Below are 16,362 nucleotides of genomic sequence, written 5' to 3'. Positions count from 1 at the left end.
CAGAGCCTTGAACCAGGTCAATTCCTAGTCTAATTTCCAGAGTCCACACGCTGATTTCCTTCCCCACCTCCTCTTTTCTGTGTTTTTGCTTGTATATCTGTCTTCATCAGAGGGTTTAAGCTCCTTTGGGGGCAGGAGCGCTGCAGTCAGGAGGTCCAAGTTCAGATCTCAGCTCAGGCACTTACTGGCAGTGTGACTCTATGCTGGCATTTCTTTTTCTATAAAATGAGGGCTGACATACTCCATAGGGTCTTTATGAGAATTAAATGAGTTCATACATGGAAGGTGCCGGGCATACAGCAAGAGTTGCATAAGTGGTATTTTGTAACCATTGCCAGCATTCCCCATAGAGCCCAGCACATTGTAGGTGTTTAGTAAATGTTTGTCACATACTAATAAAAAACATTGCCCTGTGTGTAGGAATTGCCATCGCTGGTTGAAGAGCTGGGGGAAAGGAAAAAAAGAAAGAGAAGGCATGGTATTTCCTTTTCAACATTTGGGGAGTTGGTGTGAGGTAGTTTGGTGCTCAGGGGTGTAAAGGAGAACTGTGCTTAGTCTTTTGTCTAAACCCCTCTGGAGTTTGGGATTTGTTCTGCGGGCGGCAGTAGGGGATGGTGGGCAAGGCGGTGTGATCTGTGGGGAGAGAGCCTATTATGGCGTGCTTGGAGAGAGTGGAATTTATTCTTCCGAACCTTGTAACACTGCCCACTTCACCTTTCCCGAGGCATCTCTGAGGATAGGCCTGTTTTAAAGACTTGAGCTGACATCATCGCATCTTAAAAGAACTGAGCATAATTGAATTGCTGATACAAGTGGGTACTTGCATCGGGCCCGGGTCACCCACATCTCTATGGAAACACATGTTTGCTTGAAAGCCCAGCAATCAGAAGCAGAGCCTTTCAGGAGCCAGCATCGGGTCACTTTTAGAAAAAGGCATTTATTTATATTCTCGAGCTGTCAGAGACCTATGCAATGAAATAATTTCAAATTAAATAGAGAAATCAGGCCGCAGATGAATGCCTTAATAGAGCCTGCCGTGCGCCCTCCCCCTGTGCCCCCCCCCCCCCCCCCCACTGTGCTCGCAGTGCCTGAGATCTGCACGTTTATTTTAGCTGTCCTTTGCTCTTTTCCGCCCGTTTGCATTCTGCTGCCTTGGGGAGGTGGTTTGGCACTTTATGCAAAAATGGTTAATCTTCACTCATACGCGTGTGCCAGTACTAAGATGGAAAATGCAAAGCCGGGCCTGCCGTAGAGCGTGCGTTGTGCTCTTCCTGGCGACTGTGTGTGCAGCATGTCCAAGGGCGCACAGTCCTGATGACTCTGCTTCCTACGCAAGCACTCGGGGCTGTTGAGTCAAGATATTCTCTCAGAAAGGTCTGAAGCTTGCGTCAGCACATCTTGCCCTAGATGTGCTCAAGTGATATCCTAAGTGATTGGGAGCTTTTATCTGCCTCTGGAAGCAGGATTTTTCGAGTCAGTATTGACTGTTAATGACCTGTTTAAAGAAAACATTCAATTTTCTTTCTTCCCCCCACAAAGAACTTAGTAGGCAGTGACATTTCTAAACCAAAGGCTAACCCTGCTTTTCAAAAGGGGCAGAGACAGGGCTTTTAAATGTGAAATTTTTTTTTCCTGACATTTGCCCTTAAAATGCTTTTCAGTGAAGTTGTTCTAACAGTGGGTTTAGAACACTGAAGTGTCTTTGAATAAAAATGCAACCTTGAGATTTTTTCCCCCCTTCAAATTAAACAAAAAAGTTTAGGTAAGAGTCTTTATATGAAATTCATATTTCAGTCACTATTCTCTGTTTCATTGTTTATGTGTCTTCATTCCCAATAATTAAGGCAACTTTCCTCCGAGGAGCGAGGCACTGCACATGAACCTTTATTAAACTGTGGGGATTAAACCACAGAAAAAAGAGCTAAAGTACTTAGATTATGAGAGACCTCAGTAATTACAAGACCAGGTAAGGAACAGCTAAGGTAGGAGTGAAAGGGAAGAGGACACAAAATGGAAGAGAGAGAAGATTAGGCAATGGAAGAGTTAAGCAACAGAATACCTATATGATGTTATTGATACATTTAGGCAAAGTCCCAGTTTTATAGAGGGAGCACTGTTTTCCTCTCCAGTTGGCATGTAAGTGCCCTTGACTGTGCTTAGGGGACTGGACAGTTAGTCCTTGACCAGTTTAAAGGTGATCTTTACAGAGAAATAGCCTAGTACATGGGAGACAGCACCCACGTCTTTTATTTTATTTTATTTTTAAGGTGAATTTTCAGCTTTCAGCTACCCTGGCTACTAAGGGCTTGCATCACCTCCAGGGCCCTTACAGACTTGAATACCTGAGAGCTGGAAAGGACCACAGAGGTCCTGTGCTCTGAAGGCTAGAGAAGATGCCACCCCAGAATACGGCAGTGGTGGTTCAGGACATGGTACCCCAAATATGCCGCTTTGGCGTATTGATTATTGTGAGGTGTGGGCACTTGAAAAACAGCAAATGCAGGAAGAGGCTTTCTCCGAACTCCCCTTTTCTGCTTAAAGACAGATCGTCCAAAAGGAGCTCAGTTGTCATAAATTCCCTCCCCGGGAGTTTCACCAGCCAGGGAGGATGTTGACTTTCATCGCAGGAGGGGAGGCTAGAGAATGGACACCACACTCAGCAGACTTTGTCACAAGCTACCATAACTCCATCTGTTCTTCTAAGGGCCCATTCATCTTTCCTAAAAGTCATTTATCCTCCCCTCTGCTTTTCCTGCTAAGATGGTATTTAATCCTGAATTCTAGGCCACCTCGGGGGAGTTCTTCATTTTTCCCTGAGTATCTCCCATGTGTATGTGAGATATACATGTTAATAGACATTTGTTTGTTTTTCACGTATTCATCTTTTATTACAGGGGTCCCAGCTAAGAACTCAAAGGGTAGAGGGAAACTTATTTTTCTTCCTCTACCAACTCCAATCTCTTTTTCTGCAACTGAATACCTGAGGCCCTCGTGCTATACTCTGACAATCTAGAACCTTTACTCCGATGTTCCGTCAGGGCAAATGGTGGCCCACATAAACAGATGTGCAGGCTTCCCCAAGCTCTCTGTCAAAATTTCCCTGTCCTGTTTCCCATTCTCTCAGAGCACCTCTCTCTGCTAAGGGCCAAATGATGGCAGTAGAGAATGAAATAAATTAATGTGTGAAATTGCACCTTCTTCCAGAGGTGGTGGTAATGCATAAGCTGAGTAAAAATGTAGACCTCTCTTAAGAAGTTTCCCCAGGTTAGGAGCTGGCTCTCTGGGAGACTGTGGGACGCTCTGTTTTGACGGAGAGGCTTTTTGCTGCTTCTCCAATCACATCGCATAACTGACTTCCTCCCCACAAGATCAGTCCCGATTCTTCCTCTCTGAGGCAGCCATGAGAAAATGTCTCAGGATCTATGTGATCACAGCACTGTCTAGGCTGTACCAAAATCAAATACACAGGCACTTTAATTACTTTAGCTTAGAAAGATGGAGTAGTTAAACATTAGACCCTGAAACGTCCTGGAGCCTCTGGGCAACGTTGTAGGACCAGGAAAGCAGCTTGTTGGTCAAGGGCCCACTAAATGAAGCTTCTAACATTCTCATCTGAGGTAGAAGCCGCAGGAAAACAGCCATCTCTTTATAACAGGTACATTCCCTCCCATTCCTGTGAGAGTTTAGTGCTTTGCTCTGCAGTCTGTGTGCCCTGCGAATGTACAGAGCATACATCACATGCCTGACCGGCTGCAGAAGGCAACACCCGGGACCGGTTTTATTCTCCTTGCAGAGTTCTTACTGCAATTCATATACAATGAGCCCCGTGACTTGTTCATGATGCTTTTGAGGTGCTATCAGCCCAATGGCTCTGGGCTCCAGAGCTTCAGACTGCCTGGGGTTGAGTCCTGGCCCTGCCACTTACCGTGGGACCCCGGGTTGGTTACTGAACCTCTGTGCCTCAGCTTTCACGTGTATGAAATGAAGATAATCACAGTTCCTACTTTATGGGGGGTATGAGGGTTAAATGGATAAATATGTGTCAAGCACTTAGCAGAGTGCCTGGCACAATCTAAGTGCTCCATATTATTATTATTATTAATATGTTGGTGAAAAGACCATTCCCTAACGAAACTAGCTCCCCACCCATTTATCCATCTAGGCATCTGGAGAATCTGTTTGTTGTGTGTGGTGATTGGGATCAAGGAAGTGGCCCATTCTTATTATTCCCAGGCCAGAGACTATAAAGCAGTGGTTCTCACAGTTTGGTTTGCGTGTGTCTGAATGCCCTGGAGGGCGGGTTAGAGCACTGACTGCTGTGCCCCCCTCCCAGAGCTTCCTGATCCACTCCTTCTGGAGAGGGGCAGAGAATTTACATTTCTAACAAGTTCCCAGATGCTGCTGTTGCTGCTTCTCTGGGAATCCCACTTTAAGAGCCACTGCTCTAGGACAGCAGTTTCCAGTAGGAGTACGATGTAAGCAACATAGGCCATTTAAAATTTTCTAGTAGTAACATTAAAAAAGTAAAAAGAAATGGGTGAAGTTAATTTTAATGTTATATTTTATTTAACTCAACATGTCAAATATTATCATTTCAATACACAACTGACATAAAAATCTACTGAGACAGTTTACATTCCTTTTCTGTAGCAAGCCTTTGAAATCCAGGATGTATTTTACGCTCCCAGGACATTCTGGTTCAGACCAGCCGCATTCAAATCTGACTTTGCAAGAAAATGACCCGAGGAAGTTTCTTTTTTCTGGCCTCCACCTCCCCCCCCATACCAACTGGCATTCTCTATTTTTATGTTTTTTTATAATGGGAAAACTTTGCATAAATGACCTTGAAAAAAATTGTGAAAATCATTATTTTAAATTTTTTCTTATGTATTTCCTCTGGCTCTCTAAATTCCATTCAAGAAAAGCCATATGACATCTGAGAACAGGAAAGTCAGTCTAAGAGCAGTAATAGGTTTCAGAGAAACAAAAGTGAAACTTCATTACTGTCTACATAGTGAAACAGGAGGGAAAACGGAGATTGGTAAGTCAGAAAGCAATTGGCATTTCAATATACTGTTTTAACTTTTTGTAGTTTTTATGATTGCATGAGAAATATAAACATATACATATCTTTTTTAAACTCCTAGTTTGGTAGTTGATCAGATTGTGGTATATATTAAACTTCTCTGAATTGTATTAATTAGAAATACTGAAACAAATGTATGTGCTGGAATTTGCACTATTCAGGTGTATTTTTCATAAAGAATATTTCTTTTTTACAAACTAATAGATTTTCTGACTAGCATTAATACCTATTAAGATCTTTGCATAAGTAAGTTCAGTTTGATGGTAACTATAGTTGTGGATTATTAATTTTACACTGGAGATGTGTATAGATGATATATTGGTGATAGATAAATGGTGAAATGCTTTTCTTTGGGATTGACATCTTTCCTAATAAGTTTCTGACTATGGAACATATATCTAAACTGAGGTGAGAGATCAGTCTGAGATTTCCTAAATAAAATTTCAGTCAACAGTTTCCTTGATCTTTATTTTTCTCTAGGATATATGTAAAACTTAGATGATGTATATGTATATTTGTAATGTTATTACTGAAAGCTGAGATGTAATTATAGGGAAAACATTTCAAACAATACCTAAGCTATTAAAATGTTGCACCAATATCAGGACTTGTATTTCTGTCTGTCTTCATTTTCTATTGATTATTTATATGCATGGGACATGTATGTGTGGATTTGAATAGTTAGGCCCCAGTAATTGGTCTGTTCTAAGAACAATTGTAGTGATAATAGGAATTAGAAACAGGTTCTCCCCCAAGAAGTCAGAGATCGTCGTACCTTTCTTATGGACTTAAAAGCTCTCGAGATCAAGCTATGTTAGAGATAGACCATCAAGCATGGTGACCAAGCGTGATGAGAAGGAAATAGGAGGTCCGTTGGCCCCAAACATGTCAACTTACTCACAGCATCAAAGGCTTCTCGGGTTAACCCAGGGGGTCTGCAGCTTTGAGGGATGGAGTTTCAAGTTGCTGAACTCTGGGCCTGTCATTTAGGAGGAGGTGACAATATATTGTTTCTTAAAGGAAAAGTTCCTTAACTATTTTTTTTTTTTTTTTAGTTCCTTAACTATTTAAGTTAAACAGTTGAGATTCAGATTAAGTGGATCTGGCTGTCCCGATATAGTTCATAGCAGAGAACAGAATCCGAGAAGAATAGGGGCACAGCACAGTTTCATTTTCCTAGGGGCGAGGGAGCCAGAGGAAAGGTAATGGGCATGTGATGCCATGCCAGGGCGAGGTGTGCTTCTGAATATTCTGGAAGGGCTAGTGCCAATCTGAGGTGTGGACACTCAGGAGGGGCCTTTGACACTGAAGGTCAACCTTGTCCCCGTTGTTTGTCCTTATCAATAGAACCCAATGTAACTATCTAGCCACTTAAATTCTTAATTCTTAAGGCAAATCAGATATATTTTCTATTTATATTGAAATCTTTCATTTAGTTTCCATAACTGGAGCTGTAGCTGATTTCCCAATCTCTCTGTTACATACTAGCCAGTGGAAAGCCTTGATGTGCAAAGGCCATCGGAATCCAGCTGGAAGGAATTGCCTGTAGAGATAACACACGGGGGGAAAATAAAGAGTAAAATGGACAAAGAAGAGCTCCTTACAAATTATTTTTATCTTATCTTCCCATCTGAGGAACCTGTAATAGCCCCATTCTACTCTCACAGCCAGCCTTTTCCTTCCACAATAAAAATAATATTGTAATCAATCTTACTGGCATCACAACCAAAGAAGAGTCTTCCTTGACTTAGACGCCGAAGCAATGAGAAAGGGAATTGCCAAGGAAATATATATATTCCTATGAATCTAGCTCACCATTCAGTACTGCCACTTACTCAGATCTCAGAAATTTTCTGTCCTCTGTGGAATTCCTCCCTGATTTCTCTATAGATTATAACACTCCAGCTTTAGAAAATGCTGCACACCCAAATCCTAGACATCAAAGCAAAACAAAAACAAAACGCTTTTTCTGTCAGATTTCACACATGTATAATGGCAGGAGTAGATGTGTCCGGAAGACATAGCTAATCCAGTCTAATGAGAGGAATTGTGGCTCAGATCCATCTTAACAAATTGCCCCAAGTGCTGCTGTCTCCTTTGAGCCTTCCTCCCTCCATAGCTGCAGGCTGTGTCTCTTTTCTCTGTCTTCCCCATCCTCATTCTCTCACATACATACATACACTATCACATATAGAAAAATCTATGTATACGCAGTGTATGTATACATAATGCCAGAACTTCCATTTGAATAAGAAAATCAACCATTCAAATGTCTTCAGATATCATGCTTATAGACTATCTTGCAGGCATTGTGATGACTGGTCAAAGGTTTCACATCTATGGCTTGTAAACAAAAACACCTGATTATTTGTGCTTATTCTTCACATACCATCTCTATTCACTGTTATGGATAATCAGAAAATAATCGTAATGTCTTTTACTAGTAACTCTCAGGGGCAAGAATAGTGAGAATGAAATTCAGACATTATTTGCCAGCTAGCGTTATATACTTTCTCCCTTATGCCAAGGCAGAGGATATAGCATTTACCATTGGGAAGCGTTATTTAAATGGAAGGTGTATCCAGTGGGATGGGCACTCTTTGCAGAGTATATGGGAAGGAGCTGTCTTACTGGGGATTGAGTATGCAGGGTCTCCCCTGCCACCGTGCCCAAATGCATGTATCAGTGGCAATGTCATTTGGAAACTTGTAAAAATAAAATTTTACTGTTTCTAATATTTAATAATATAGTAGATAATAGTATATGGATTCCTATTTGAGTGGTAATAGAGTTAAGATTACATATTGCCAAGCTTTCATCCTGAACCAACAAAAGGTAATGGATCTGAATTTATGCTTTATTTAAGACCTAGGCTTAAAAGAAGTTTTGGTGGGGAGAAATCAGAGAATTTTTGCAAGTTATCCCTGAAATGTTATCAATTCTAGATACACTCTTTGTAGCCAAAGTCAAAAAGGATACAAGAAAGAGTTTCAGTGGTTCCTGATTGACAAAAAGCATTAAACATGCAAATAGGTAATATATTGATATCTCGGCCTGTCTAGCTGCTAACTTCTGAACCAATCTGTTTGCCCATTGTAAGTCAGTTATGCCCTATTTCAAAAAGAGATTGAAACTATTAAAGACTTAAGATGTAGCTTCTATAATAATGGTAAAAGATTTAGACCGTATGAGAAGAAGAAAAACACCACAGCTTGATATTAAGAATACAGATCTTCTCATAGTGGGCAACTTTTCAAAGAAGATTGGACACCAAAGGCTGAAAACCTAAAGAATTTAGGAAAACAGAAGGGTTATGGGCAGTTTTAAGAGTACGTTTGAGACTACAGATCATGAATTTATGGTCATTAAAAACACGATACAGGTATATATGTGTTGATCTGGAAGAATGTTCATATATTGATAAGTGAAAACGCAAGTTTAAAAACTATTATGTGTTTCTTATGTTTTAATCTGGAACCTTTCTCTTGTTTCTTCCTGGAGTGTTTTGGTGTAGTTACATACGTGCAGGAAATTCTCAATCAGTGTTTGCTATATTGACTAGAGACTAAAAAGAACATTGGAACAGTAAAGATTGTGATGACAATGCTTAGTTAAAATAGGTACACTTTTCCTCCTCTCACCGTTTTTGACCACCTTTCTTTTACATAATAAGAAACACAGTTTAGGTGCATACCCATCTGTGTTTGTCATTTTCCATGTTGGTACAGTATGAATAAAATATTTTACATTGTCGTCTGGAGTTATCATAACATGCTTTTAGAGCGTATCTAAGACAAGTGCTTAGCTTGAAAGTATTTTTATATTCTAAATTGGTATTTATGATTATGGCTGAATGAAATTGTTTACTATATTGGAAGAGAGCATAAAAATAACACATTGAGAAATCAATTTTAAAACTTTAAAGTTAATCATTTTTTTTTCCCCTTCTTGGTAGGGCTTATTCCATTAGAAGCAAGATGGCTGAACTCAATACTCATGTGAATGTCAAGGAAAAGGTAAGATATAGTTAAATATTGGCTTGCAGATACTCCAAACTGGATAATGTAGTCTCTAGCTAGTAAAAACTCAATTATAATGGAAGAAGGGAAAAATGGTTTGGGAGAATAGATAGTAAGCTTGACACACGAGAAAACCATTCCACAGAATCATAAGTAGCATTTACTAAATGGGTGTTATGCATATTATATTCATTTTCTCATTTAGTCTTGACTATAATGCCATGTAGTTAATTTCATTTTACAGAGGATGGAATTGAGACACAGAGAAGGTAAGTACTTTGCCTGAGGTCACATAGCTAGGAAGCAACAGAGCTGGGATCTGAACCCAGCAGTGCTATTCTACAGTTCATACTCTTAGCCACCATGCTGGGTTCCATCTAAGAGCGGGGGTATTATGCTACATCTCCAGAAACAGCCTCGTAGAGATATCCAAAGCATTCCCTAGTGGTCGTGCTGGGTAGCCTTTACAGTTTCTTTCAACACTGAGGGCTCATGACTCTGAAAATCCCCCCTCCTCATTATTCGTTGGAGGCTGAGTGCACTTCAGAGCCGTTCCAAGTCTTGTCCTCCTCTGTGAATTTTCTCCGCTTAGGGTCACAACCCCTCCCTTGCCATATATGCTCCCTTGCACTGTTAGCTCTTAAATGATCATACACTGTAGACCCCATGAGACCAGGGAGTTAAATTTGTCCAAGCCATTCATCTGGCACCAGGGGAGCTGAGGCCCTGGAAGGGGTTCGTCCATGGTCACACAGCAAAGTGAGAGAGCCTCACCTGGAACTCACTCCAGCCTCCCACAGGGCCACCTCCCACCTCCATTAGGCTAACTACTTGGGGGCCATAGGTTGTCTTTCACCTCTTTGTATCCCCACAGTGCCTAAAACCCTGAGTGAAGGATGAGAGAAGTAACATTACTGGAATCCTCAGTAATTTTTCTTTCCTTTAGCCAAGATGTAGCAGACTCCTGTTTTGTCCCAAACACTGTCTGGATGCTGACGATGTGGCACTGAACATGTAGATGAGGTTCCTGCTCCCATGGAGCTTGTTTTCTAAGGCAGGGAAACAGAAAGTAAACACAAGAACATATAAATGAACACGATCATTTCATATAGTGATGTCTACGATGAGGAAAATACAGCAGGGCGGCACGGGCAGGTGGCTACTTTAGATGGAGTTGATTGGGGCAGCCCTCTCAGAGGAGGTGATATTTGAGCTGAGATAGAGAAAACAGGAAAGAAACACCATGCAGTGATCCAAGGACAGAGCATTCCAGGTAGATAAGCAAAAGCAGGTGCCTGAGGAAGACTGAAGTTCACCGTGTTTGAAGAGCTAGTGGTTGAGTGGCTGGTGTGGCCAGAGTGTGGTAGGCAGAGGGATGGTGATGGGAGATGAGGGCAGAGAGTACGCCAGGAACCGGAATTGGTAGAATACTGACTCTTCACCTGTCTCCTCAACCTCCACAGCATCCAGGGGTGGAAGCCAGGGTTTCACAAACTTGGATGAAAACAAACATGAATTTTCATCTTTACTCGTATCTAAATGAAATTTAGCATTTCCTTCAATCATGAATCTAGGCAAGGGAGAAAAACAACCCACAGGAGTAGCAGGAGTACCTGTGACTTTCACAACTAGAAATCACAGGTGTCTTCATATCAAATTACATTTGTTGCAGATATCCTGAAGAGCTGTTTGTTCATCACTACTTCAAAATTACTGTAATTACAGAACCTGCCGCTATGTTGTGTTATTTGATATTGACAGAGAAGCACGTACATTACTGTAGCATAAAATTTTTTATTAATATTTTAATGTTATTTCAATATGAGTGGTTTCCTCTGTAATCGTGTATGTTTTATTTAAACATTATTCTGAGAGGGACCCCCGAGGCTTCACCAGACTGCCAAAGGGGGTCTGTGCCCCAGAAGGTTTAGAAGCTGAGACAGAAACATGTAGGGTTTTATTCAAAGGGCAAAAGTAGCCGTTGAAAGGAATTAAGCAGGAACATGACTTATGGTATATTTTTAAAACCTCCCCCAGCTTTGCCAGCTGCTGTACTACTTATTTTATAGATCTTCATATTAAATAACTTTTCTGTTTGATGAGGACACAGAAGCTTGAGATAAAGTGGTTTGGTCAAAGTCAGAGTCTCAGGGAATATGAAAGAGCAAGGATTCAAACTCAGCTCTGTCTGGTTCTAAAGCTCATGCTCTTTCCACTGTATTACTGCTTCCCAGAGTTTTCCACTAAAATAACCCCAGGGCACAGAAGAACAAACTTGCTACTTTGGGACATGGTCAAAACCAACTTCCACATATAATTTCTTTGGAGTCTTCTGTGTGATCTTAAAAATGGATGCAATTTTTTTATCCATTGTATTCCGTAATATATTCCATATATTATGTTAATACAGAACTGTTTTCACTTATCGACCATTGAGCAAACAGTGGCAGAAGTCTGGGCCCTTTTACATTGTGGCTTCGTGTTCTCTGTGACTCACAGTCATACACTCGGGTGAGACTGTGTGTTCCCAGTTTGAGAAGCTGGGTCCGGCACCACAGTGCTGACCAAATATTGGCCCCTTTCCAAATATCTGTTGATGGATGGGTTGAACAGCTCCTAAAGTTGGGTTATGGGAAGGAAAAGCACTTTAAAGAATCAGTCATAGTAATTGATTCCCTGCAAAACATGGCCAGTGGACAGACCAATATGGTAGGCTCAAGCAGATAGAGTGTCTTATTCAAAACAGAGGTGGCCTCGAGCCAAAATGGGGAAGGAGGCTGATCCGTGATCTCACAGACCACAGAGGTTCAGTGTGAATGCTCCGTTGCATGGGCTCAGGCGCCACATTCATCCACTTGTCATGACCAGTGTCACGTACACGTACGAAGAGTAACAGGAGATGGTGTTTTTGCCATTGCACTTCAGTAACTTATCAAAATGTTGGCATCGTTTTGAAAGAGGGTGATGTTTAAGTTGTAAATATTATCCATCTGCATGACAATGGAAGTAAAGCTCCTCTAACTCAGTTAGTAAATTCCATCTTCCCGTATCAAAAGGTTAATAGATTTCTCAGCTCAATAAAATAAATCATAATAAACAACGGAAAATTCTGATCATTTGTAATTTTACATTGATTTATTTTCGTACTTTTATTTCCTTTAGTGATTAGCTTTTATGGCCTTTTTATGATTAGTTTGTTTCCCAATCTGTCACACAGCAATGACATTTTAGTTCTGAAAATTAAGAATAATAACTGTTATGTCTTAAGTTATAAATTATAAGCTTTTAAAGATGTGAGAACAGATCCGTATGGTGTTTTTATACACTAGCTAGTCAAGCACTGTGGGAAATTAAATACTCAGTAAAAGTCTTGCAGTGAAAAGAGTTCATCAGTTATCTCTAGTGGGTCCACTGTTGGATGAATTGGAAAGGAAGAGGTGCTTGGGTGAGAGAATCATTTCTGTCCTCATGCAGCTTAACTTAAGGTCTCTCATATCCAAGACAACTGAAATTTACAGTTGACACTCTTTGTGACTCTTTTAAAGTATCTCTATATTATTGGACTATAACTGAAAGGATTTAAATTGGAAATATCCTTGAAGTCAAAGTTTGATCTCCTTAGGAGTGTGACATCCATCCTCTGTGTGAGCTGACCCTGTTTACATTTCCACCTTTATCAGTAGCCACTTCTCTACTCTCCCTTCAACACAGCCATCCTGACCATGAATGTTGCTGCCTCCAGGCTTTTGCAAAGGTAGTTTCCTCTCTCTAGGACATCCTCCACGGGGACCGACCCTCACTCACCTCCCTTTGAGGAAGCCTTTCAGATGGCTCCTTTCTCTGCCCTCCTGCCCCTCCTGAATTATTGGCCCTTCCTCTGTTCTCCTTTGTGCTTCAGTGAGGCTCTCTGCCTTCTGCCTCCATACCATGATGGTTAGTGGTCTGTCTCCCCAAGGGAGATTGTGTGCTCCTTGGGGGCAGGCACTGGGCCTTTCTCATCTTCGTACTCTTGGGTTTGACACATAGTTGACCCCAGGTCGAGTTAGATAAATGAATGGATAACGAATGAATGAACACGCCTGCTTGAATCGTTACATTCTTTAGGGACAGATTTCCCATTCACGATATTTTGCAAAACCTCAAGCCTTCTTGAAAACTGAAATGTAGGTTAATGGAAGTGTCATCTCATTTTAGTACTCTCTTTGCTATTAAATAAAGCAAGTTTTAAATTGCTTCTAAAAACAAGCTTAGGTTACTTAGGTTGACTACCTGTGGTTCTGCAGAAAAGCAGCGTCTTTATGAGATGGTTATCAAATACTGGTGGTCTCAGGTAGGTTTTGCCAATAACAGATGAGGTCCTTTGGTGAGTAACCAGTCATATCCCACTGTACCCCCTCCAAAAAAAAAGAAAAAAATCTCCATATCTCATTTTATTAAGGAAAGATACCAGAACAAAATCTTCAGGCTAATCAGGGATCCTATATTTAGGGCCAATTCAATTTCTACAGCTCTTTTCTAAGTAACGGATTTTTTTTAAAGAGATTTAACACTAGAACCTCGTAGATGATTTGAGGATAGGGCTCAGTAGTGACTATTACATTATTCTCATGTGAAGCACTAGGGTACCAACCTAAATTGATTTATAAAGTTTCAGATGTAATTCTCAACTGAGTAAGAAAGGATTATTGGAACTGTCATGCACGAAATAACATTTTCAGTCAGATATTTTCATGCATTATTGTAAATCAGTTTAAATAGAATACAATTCAGCAGTACAATTTGGTGACGGAAAGCCAAGGGGATCCTTGTTTGTAAAACGGGAATACAAATGGAGTTACAAAATAATATTTGCTGAATGTCTAGTTATGGTCTGATAATTAATTCCAACAAAAAGCGATCCTTAAGCCACTGTAGGACACCAAGTATGCTTGGGAAGTGATCTCCAGCAAGGTAAAGTCATGGAAGGAGATTGGAGTTTGGAGACAGCAGCAGAGATAAGTAGCTCCCTGATTACTAGCTGAGCAGCCTAGAGCAAGTCACTTAACTTCTCTGGGCCTCAGTTTTCTAATCTGTAGATTGGACATGAAAACAAAACCTACCTGACAAAATCATCAAATACAGTAATAAAAGTAGAGCTGCTTTATGAGCTCTTAATCCTATAAACTATAAAGGATCTGGGGGAGCTCATCTGTGTATTTTACAATTGAAAAATGGAAAAGGAGCCTTAGTTAATGTTTTTTTAGTAACTAAAAATATAAATTCACATAGAACTGAGATTAGAAAGAAAACACAATTAAAACCCTGCAAGAGAGAGAGAACATAAAACTGGACTTGACTTTTTAAAACTTTTATAGCTATTGCTGAGCCTCACAAAAAATAAGTGAGATTAGAAAATATGATGATATGGAAATGGGGAATCACTTAGTCTATAATATCCTCCCTGCAATGTGCCACTTATTATGAATAGCTTTTTTTTTTTTTTTTTGCGGTACGCGGGCCTCTCACTGTTGTGGCCTCTCCCGTTGCGGAGCACAGGCTCTGGACGCGCAGGCTCAGCGACCATGGCTCACGGGCCCAGCCGCTCCACGGCATGTGGGATCTTCCCGGACCGGGGCACGAACCCGCGTCCCCTGCATCGGCAGGCGGACTGTCAACCACTGCGCCACCAGGGAAGCCCTATGAATAGCTTTTTGAGCTGTTAAAGTTATGGAGGTAAATTGGGTTGTAAACAATATTCATATAGACTCATTAAAATGGAGGAGGAAGACTAGGCAAGGGGAGAGGAACCTTTCGTCCACCGTGGGAACAGGGAGGGGCCATCTCAACATTTGTGCAGGTGACTGACATAGACTCTGTGTCCTGGAGTCTGTCCTCAACAGGTGGACAGATGTCCCATTTTATTTTATTTTTTCCTGTAACTGTCTTGATTTATGTTTTATAAAGTACTGAAATATGGTTCAAGTCTTTATGTGGGGGAGTATTGTCAGAAAAACCCAAGAGTTTGATTAAAGAGATTTTTACCAGGATCAGAGAAAGTACAAAAGAAACCCATCATCAAGCATCTTTAAAATATTAACTCCATTTAATAGTGAACTCATTTTATGGGCTGTGGGACAAGTTTTAATGATATGCAGTTGTTTTTAAAGACCAAACCATGCAAGCTTTGGAGCGAATCTTAATTTCATGATTTTGTACGAGTGTTTAGGTCAGTTTAGCCCAGTCCTTGGATTCCAACAGCAAAAACACAAACCACACACACAGCTTTTAGGTTTCACCATGAATAGGTTCTTGTCATCATTTTCTCATAGGAAAGGGTCATTAAATTTCCCTTTCAAAGAACGGAGAAACATTGGCAATAGTTATTGCCTAACGCTTATGTACAGAACTGCTGTTATTGTTGCTTGGCAACTAGAAGAGATCTGACAAGGAGTCTAAAGGAACTGAATGAATAAATGGAAATGTCAGCATCAGTTTCTGCAGATAAGAAGAAATTTACTATTGTAGGATTAGCATCACATTGTTTTTTTTTCCCCAAGCTACACAATTGGAATTCACAGTGTTTCTGTTCTGCTTCTCCTGCCCTCCCGCCCCCGCTGCTTCCAGCCTTTCATCATAGACCCTTTTGCACTCTGGCTGAGAGTTACATACCAGGTAGAGGGTTAATGCTAAACAATACAAGAGCATGTCAAAATTAAAACCTCTGGTGACAGGAAAAAAGTTACCTCTGTTGGCAATCCCTTGGAATTTATGTGTACTTTACCAATATTCTAGTTATTTTTCACAATGATCCTTCATATTAAATTATCCACTTTTTACAATTTTTTTAAAAAAATGATAAAGCTGCAATGGTTTCTTCTCTTCTGACCTTGAGCATTAAAAATCTATCCAGATGGGGCTTCCCTGGTGGCACAGTGGTTGAGAGTCTGCCTGCCGATGCAGGGGATACGGGTTCGTGCCCCGGTCCGGGAAGATCCCACATGCCGCAAAGCTGGCTGGGCCTGCGTGTCTGGAGCCTGTGCTCCGCAACGGGAGAGGCCACAACAGTGAGAGGCCCACGTACAGCAAAAAAAAAAAAAAAAAAAAAAAAAAAAAAAAAAAAATCTATCCAGATGGATTAGATAGGTAGTTAGGTAGATTGATTGAGTCACCACTTAACAGTATACTGCTTGTATTATTATTATTATGTTAAAACAACTTTTTCTCTGTGATTTATCCACAACTTGATTACAAGCTCCTTATAAGCACAAATGGGTTTTC

The 16,362-nt window shown here is 40.7% G+C and overlaps 1 protein-coding gene across 3 annotated transcripts in view; it reads left to right on the top strand.

Moving 5' to 3' along the window:
• SPATS2L (spermatogenesis associated serine rich 2 like) overlaps positions 1 to 16,362 on the top strand; it is a 169,436-nt gene that overhangs the window by 74,437 nt on the left and 78,637 nt on the right. For all 3 annotated transcript variants that reach the window (XM_060016346.1, XM_060016347.1, XM_060016345.1), the window contains one exon: positions 9,042 to 9,102. In XM_060016346.1, coding sequence (XP_059872329.1) covers positions 9,064 to 9,102 — 39 coding nt within the window. In that variant the 5' untranslated portion in view covers positions 9,042 to 9,063. The remainder of the gene's footprint in view (positions 1 to 9,041; positions 9,103 to 16,362) is intronic.

Source organism: Delphinus delphis, chromosome 7, assembly GCF_949987515.2.
Source record: "Delphinus delphis chromosome 7, mDelDel1.2, whole genome shotgun sequence".
Lineage (NCBI taxonomy): Eukaryota > Metazoa > Chordata > Mammalia > Artiodactyla > Delphinidae > Delphinus > Delphinus delphis.
Note: the sequence above shows the minus strand (reverse complement) of the source record. Positions and strands in the feature narration are given on the sequence as shown.